Here is a 7953-nt window from a genome sequence, read left to right as displayed (position 1 = left end):
AAATTTTTTGTATGGACAATTGTCTACGCAGGGGGAGGGGGGGGTCAAGAATCCCAAAAAAACTGTCCACGTAGTTTATGAACAGACCCTAATGTTGATTTACACTGTAGTTTGTATTTGTTGATGGATATAAGGCAAGACTACTTTGATCATTTTTGAGTAATTATGAGTTACTCAAATTTACTCTGAGCAAAAATATTAACTTTGAGTACAGCTGGCTTGCCCCTAGATATCAGTATATTCCAAAAAATAATATCATCGCACTGGCACTACGTATACGCTTGGAATATTCTAGTTTGAAGGTGCATGTCGTGACCGGACCGAGGTTTCCAGCCTCGGTCACGGCTACACGAATCTCGGTTGCTACGCCTTCACTGCTGCTGCCGCTGCTACTACTGCTGCTGCTACTGCTGCTTTTGCTGCTGCTGCTGCTTGTCCGTCACCTTCAACGTTCGTCACAAGAATACCTTCTGCAAGCTTAGGTAGCCCATATTTATACCGAAGGAATATCGCATATTTTACCGATTTTACCTCGTCTTTTACACAGCGCTGCTAGCTGTTTTGGGATTTATCCTCACAAAGCAACGATAGTGAGATTTTGTTCACATGAACGATAAATTGGTTTTCCTCAATTTAAGCGTTTCGTTACATGACTCAACTTATATGTTTTAATCATTATCATCCTTACCAACTCTATCTTCCACATTCTTCCCCTTCTCTACTCGTTTGAGTACAGATGCTATTGAATTATTTTCTTATTAGCATTTTTTTTATTTTGCTAGTCTACATAACTAAGCAGTTTCATTCAAGCACATTTTTTCAATATTGCTGTATTCATTTATTAACTTTGTCAAAACCTTCACAAACCCTACCATCTATCGACGCATCAACTATGCCTCAGCAAAAACTTCACCATGAAAATTAACTTGAAATAAAGTTCAAAATTAAATTCACTTCAAGCTTGCAACAAGTTTAAATGTAATTATTATCTTCAACATTACCTGTAAGCCCAACCATTTTCTTACCATCAACTTTAGTATTACAATCAGTTTAAGCAATAACTTAGCTTTTCATTAACTTTAACAACCATGCTGACACCTGCAACATTAGCATCATGCTAAATTCATCGATGGACTTCAACATTAACGTTATTAAAAACTTTAATTTTACTAAAACACATCAGAATCTTGAAATACACATCATTATTTAAATCCAGATCATAATTTACATCAGCTTCATCATTGTTCTGTCCATTAACTACAACATAATTATTAACTATCATTATTTGATTTCCAAATTACTTGAAACTTCATCAACTAGCTTCTACAACCAATCATCATCAACAGTGACCGACAATAGTTTGACTTTTGTGATTATGATATCCTCATAAAAAAAATCTACGCATTTCACCTCATCATCGAATTTAAGAACCGTACCGACAACTGAATCCTCATGCAATTTTGGCTTCATCCGGGACTTTACTTTTACCACCGCTGATCTAATCATCATTAATAACTGCTTTAAGATAGTTATCAACTATTTCCAAAATACTACATCAGCTGTTAATTTTCAGAACTATTGGCATCAATTCCAATATTATCAAACTTCAACATTACTATCACTTTCAACAATAGGACCATCTTGAACATTACCATTAATTCCATAACTATTTATCAACGTCGTCAAAACATCAACATTAGCACCATTTTTGATAAATCTATCTACTTCAACATGAACCTCAATTTACACGTCCTCATCAACTTCAAATAAAAATCAGCTTACATAACGCCACCAATTTTAACGTAAAATTTAAATCATTCTAATCATCTTCATATATACATTTTTTAAATAGCTGGAATCTTTTTTTTCTCTTTTCTATAAGGACTATTAATAGCTTCAACAAATTAAATCTCTTAAATTTTTAAATAACTTCAACTTTGCCGTCAACATCATAATTTCCGTCACACTTGAGACTCATTAATAAAGCTGTTGCCTCAACACCACCATGCACTTTGACATTGTCATATACTTCTTCATCACTCTCATTTTCAATATTACTGACAAATCCATCATAATCATTAACTTTGATATTGTACTAATTTTCAACATTACTACCAAGTTAACGTAACAATCAATTTCGATAATATCATATACGTCATCAGTCATCTATTTTATTGTTGCTGTGAACTAATAGCATTTTAATTAATATCAGTTCCATATTTGCATCAACTTCAACTCAGTAAATAATTCAACGTTATCTTCAACATCAATATAACCATACACTTTAACATCATCATCAACTTCAAATGAACCATTATCTTCCACATCATCATCAACGCTAATACGCCTTTTTAATGCACCACCAATGTAGAGTGCGCCACGCGAGTTCGAGAAGAAACGTCAACCAAACCGTTTGTTTAGATCAGAATAAGTATTTTCTCCAACGCAAATAACAGCATTTTCCATTCAAAATCTTGCCAATTTCCATCGGTAATTGTCTTATTGTACGATTTTTTCAACAAATCTGAACTGATTTGCACCTTAATTATTCACACACAAGAAATCCGGAAGATCATAACCACTAAGGCACTTTTCTAATTTTCCATTTTTTTTCAACTAAAATATTCCTGAACACCAGCAGGATCTTTTCAAAAACGTTACAGAATTAAATTTTTCAACTGCAGATTAAGTTTTGCAGCATCTCAGATGAATCAATTTATCAGGAAAAGTAAAAAAGTGTTCCGCTTCTATGTCTCAAGGCAAAAATTTACGTTCACAACACTCTTTTTGACGTTCTCCTATTCACCACCAGAGGTTGAATCGATCGTTTAGTTTCTATTAAAAAGGCCTATATTGAAATTGACGTTGACTTCGTCGATTCATTACAAGCGACCACAATAATGTCAACAATTTCAACACAAAATCATCAATCCAAGCATCAACCTTACCGCTGACATCGCCAAAACATCGCCAGTAAATTCAACAAAACCATCATCCTTAATGAGACAACATCAACAATATCAAACTCTAACATTCAGAATAATTGACGCAAAAATATTATGTTAGTCTCAAATTCAATTCTACCATAAATATCATCATAACCCAAAAAAAAACCATTCTGCAGAAGTTATCAACATCATCATAAATTTAAATATTAACATCGATTTCAATAATACCATGAACTTCACCCTTTGCATAAACTTTAACATTACGCCATCAACTTTACATCACTGTTAACTTGAACATTGCCGTTGAATCACATCCAATATTGCCGTCAGAAATATCATCTTTTAATGTCCATTGCAATCATTACTTTCAAAAAAATCAACAATTCTCGTCTACCAGCCTATTTTCTTCAAGCCTACCGGTGTCACGTTTTCTATACCTCCCGGCTTCCCATTGTTCTTCCAGCTAGGGAGCCCACGGGGAAATTTTCCGTTCTCCAGAGACATGTTCTCCTTCATGTTTCATATAAATAAAGAGCTACTCTTTTCCAGCCCTCGGCCTACTCCACTGCCCTTCCGTCAGGGAGCCTACCGAGGACATGTTCGTATTTTTCATTCTTTTGTTTTAGTCTACCGGCCTACCCCACTGCCCATGCCGTCAGGGAGCCTACCGGAGACATTTAATCTTTTATTTTTTTTTTTCTCTAATCCACCGCCCTTCCGTCGGGAATTGTTGTTGTTTTTTTTTTTTTGCATCCCGTCCAACCAGGGATCATTTTTAACAACTCCGCCCTTCCGACAGAGAGTTTTTTTTTCACTATACTTACTTTCACACATGATAATCTACCGTCTGCGCCATTATCATCCTTACCAACTCTATCTTCCACAGTGCAGATTGCTCCCTTTTGTACAACGTTGCGCCCGGGCATCGTCATGTCGACCACCTGCTAGGATTTCCTCGGCGGAAACCCATTCCATTTGCAAAAATAATCCGCCGACGTTGACTCTCTGACTCTTACTAGCAGACAACTCTGGAGTAGCATCATAGCATAGCTACGATATAAAATTTAAAATAACAACTATTGATGTTAATAAACATGTTTATGGACCTTTCAAACTGTTGTTAAAAACTTTCAAGTAATATAAAGTAAGTAATATAGGCATATAAAATCGAGTTTAATATGAAAATGGAAGCTTTAATATTAAACATACTTGTTTTTAAATTAAAATCGTTCAAGTATCACCTCGACAGTCCTACATTTTTAGTTTGACATTTCTACAATTGGGTTCTTTAATTTTGAAAAATATGTCGGTCATACATCATCTGAAAAGGCGTCGTAATCTGAACACAACGATATTTTTTTCGATCCCATTTATTTCCATCTCAATTTTTAAATCAAGATTTAAGGCAAAATAATCACTTCACTGTTTGACACAAAACTAACAAACTGACAGCTCGTTCCCATACGAAGTACGTACCATCGAGGGGTGCTAAGATGGTGATTTTAGCTTATGTAATCACACTTATTTAAAATAGTTCCAGTGCTCCAAAATTGATGAAATTTTGGATTTTGATTCCATTTGTAATGCAGATATCGAATATGCAATTACCTCAATACTTTTTAAAATATGAATAAGTGACGTTTTTGATTTAATAACGTGGAAGCTTTTACTTTGAAATGTTTCCGCTTTCTACCAAAAAGAACCAATGCAAACTTTAAATTTCGCCAATGACTTTTTTAATTTAGCTAATGAATTTTCTTTGTGTGTACGATTACATCTCGGATTAAATCAGGCATAACATTTGATAACGGCACAAAAGCATTTGTAAACAAACTTTCTAAGGCCCTTTACACGCGAACCAAAGTACGCCCACGCAAACCAACAACATCATCGGATAGAGGCAACTATCACCTTTCCAAAAGTGGTATTGATTTGCGTGAGCATACACAGAAAAAAAAGTTGTTGAATATTACATCCAAACTGCTGCAACCAGGTCAATCCATCGGTTGTGTAATATAACGTTGTACGATGTACATCGATTTTGCGAACAAAATTACATCCGTTGATATAATATTGTATCTGCTTTTTGCTATTACATCATTATTTCATACATCAGCTTGAATTACATTGATCGATATTACATTTTTTTTTGCTGTGTACTTTCCCTAATAAAAAATAACCATAAACGAACGATAACCCAAATCATTGAACTATTCCACAAATGGTTTGGATGATACCCAGAACACGTTGTTAAGCAAATTAACCATACAATTTTTATTAGGGTTGGTTTGCGTGTAAAGGGCCTTAGAAAGTTTGTTTACATATCCTTTTGTGCCGTTATCAAATGTTATGCCTGAAATTACATCTATGAGATCAAAAAAATATCGTTGTGCTCAGAAAACGAAACTCTTTCAGATAGATTCAGATGATGTATTGTACGGCTTATATTTTTTATATTGAAGATCCCAATTGTAAACAAACAATGAGAAAGTCACGAACGAGTTCGCTTTATTGCTAAAGACACCAATTTGTGAGCGGTGTTGAGAGGATGTAAACAAAGTAAATAATGTAATATTTTTCAAGCACCGCACCATTCTGGTTTCGACAAATTTATCTTTTTTTACCAAAGCAGATACGTCCTTTTGATAATTCATTCTTGGATTGGTATTTGCTTTGAATTTTATCACATTTTCCGGCAGCACTGCCTTCTAACATCCGCATCGACCGAAACGCACAGCTGTCAAAGTTTGCGTTTCGGTACTTCCTTCTATCATCGACTGTCGTCGGGCGGACGTTCTTTCCGAGTACATTTGCCAATATGGTAGGTTGTGTTCAGTGATATTTTGGTGAAATTTAGCTACTTTTAAGGTGTAAATGCGATAAATTTTGGTAGTAAATGGTTAAATGAATGATTTCCTGTTGGGGAAATGTTTGATTCTTAAGTGGTGTGTCGGAAAAACCTAGAAATTATAAAAATAACTTCACAGGAGCAAAGTGACGACCTGGATCTGTTTCCTCTGCTAAATTTGTTTATGGATTGTAGTTTGTGCATGTGGTAAAGAAATATACCAGAATTGTTAGTTTAGAAGTGAATCCCAGTTCTAGTTCGAATTAATAGTGTACAAAACGGAAATCTACGGTTTAATTGGTGGATTATCACAGTCGCATTTACACCACTCATCTGTGCCGATGATACGAAGAATGGTACTGACTGACGTTTCACTTTCCTTTTGTTTTAGCCTCCGAAGAAGGATACCAAGGGTTCGGCAAAACAGCCGCAGAAGACCCAGAAGAAGAAGGAGGGGTCCGGTGGCGGTAAGGCCAAGAAGAAGAAGTGGTCCAAGGGAAAGGTTCGCGATAAGCTGAACAACCAGGTCCTCTTCGATAAGGCCACATATGAGAAGCTCTACAAGGAAGTACCCGCCTACAAGCTGATCACCCCGTCGGTAGTGTCCGAACGTCTGAAGATCCGTGGTTCTCTGGCCAAGCGCGGTCTACGGGAGCTGTGCACTAAGGGTGAGTTGAAATGTTTGATAATCTTGCATCTTAGACCCGGTTCAGAGGCAGTTCACTTCGAGCAGCTTTGGAGTGTTTTAGATAATGTCATTAAGTACATTTATTTAAAGAATAAGCTATTGGTGTATAAATTGTAAATTATTAATCAACATTATTGCAAAAATTAATATTGATCAGAAGTTCAATCAAAGCAATATGTGCCTTAAAATACGAGGAAAGTAATCAGTTACTTTGCAATGTGGTCAATTTACATTCTATAACATTTTAACGACTTTAAGGACAGCTTATTTGTTTAATTAGAGTCATAAACTTCGAAAAAAAAAATGATTTAATCGCAAACATAAACTTAAACATACAAATCAACATTATCAATAATAATTGATAGGAGATTGTCTCCTCTATCCGATGGTGATGTTACTTTGCGTGGTTATAATTTAATGGTAGTGAAAAAATAAACAGTTACGACATATCGAGGAGTACATAGCTGTATTCAAATAAACGCATAATTTTGGGGCTAGGACTTCCAGCAACTATCAATAGGAGTGGTGATTGTGAATACACAAATAAAAAATGCCACCATTCTATTTCTAGGTCTGATCCGGATGGTTGTTCACCACCACGCTCAGGTCATCTACACCCGCACCACCAAGGGAGACGATCCAGTTGCGTAAATGCTGCTAGGTCAAGTATTGTTAACCGAGATCCTATGTTAGGTGGAGAAGTGCTGCGTGTGTACGAAAAACTGGCTCGATCGCCCATGTTTTGCGGTACTTTCTGACGGAAGGGGAAAAACTTTTTTGGGATTCGCCAGCAGGATGTAAAGAAGGTGAAAATGCGAAAGAGGAGATAATATACTTATTTCTAAGTACAAAAATATGGTGTGCGTTCGTTGTGTTGTGTAATTCGATGACATTCTTCTATTATATTTGAACTGAAATGCTGTAGTACTGTACATGTAATTATGATGTTAAGTATCAAGGTAGAATGGGCGTACAGTATAATATACATTATCTGATTAGGTATAATAATTATCTGAAGTGATTGCCCATGCAAAATATCATAATATATTTTGCATGGGCAATCATTTCAGGTTAATTGCTAGGCCTCGTATTTAGAATGCTGATTTACGCTTATGTTACAACGAATCTCGATGGTTATCTCAGAATAGGTTGGTTTCGATAATCAGAATCAGAGGGGATTTCACATGTTGCGATGCAGTCATTTAAAAGTTGCCATTTTCATTTTTGGCAAATCAAAGTGATAAAATTTTCATATTTTTTTTTATTTCGGCCCTTTTACAGTCTTTAATACATTTTTAAAATATATCACTTTTTGTTCTTATTATTGAGGATTTTCGTCATCAACTGATGCATTCACCTGTCGTTAATATAGTCGATATATTCATATAGTCCGGCGGATAGAATCTCGGGAATCAATTGAGCTGTCAAATAGCAGAACCAATCGAGCAAATCACGACCAACAACAGAAA

The 7953-nt window shown here is 35.5% G+C and overlaps 1 protein-coding gene across 1 annotated transcript; it reads left to right on the top strand.

Annotated features, from left to right (window-relative positions):
- The first annotated feature begins 5669 nt into the window (after positions 1 to 5669).
- On the top strand, positions 5670 to 7338 carry RpS25 (ribosomal protein S25). Its single transcript, XM_065217150.1, has 3 exons — positions 5670 to 5769; positions 6188 to 6464; positions 7056 to 7338. The coding sequence occupies exons 1-3, from the start codon at positions 5767 to 5769 to the stop codon at positions 7133 to 7135; spliced, it is 360 nt and encodes a 119-aa protein (XP_065073222.1). The 5' UTR covers positions 5670 to 5766; the 3' UTR covers positions 7136 to 7338.
- The last annotated feature ends 615 nt before the right edge of the window (positions 7339 to 7953 follow it).

The sequence above is a fragment of the Ochlerotatus camptorhynchus genome, unplaced genomic scaffold, assembly GCF_037179485.1.
Source record: "Ochlerotatus camptorhynchus isolate MF236.1 unplaced genomic scaffold, CSIRO-AGI_Acam_v1.1 ptg000007l, whole genome shotgun sequence".
Classification (NCBI taxonomy): Eukaryota; Metazoa; Arthropoda; class Insecta; order Diptera; family Culicidae; genus Ochlerotatus; species Ochlerotatus camptorhynchus.
The sequence above is the reverse complement of the archived record's forward strand: the minus strand, read 5'-3'. Positions and strand labels throughout refer to the sequence as shown.

Bases quoted from the DNA above. Each gene is read 5' to 3' on its own strand.
- RpS25 (XM_065217150.1), top strand. The intron at 6,465-7,055 runs GTGAGTTGAAAT...TTCTATTTCTAG, and splicing joins ACGGGAGCTGTGCACTAAGG to GTCTGATCCGGATGGTTGTT.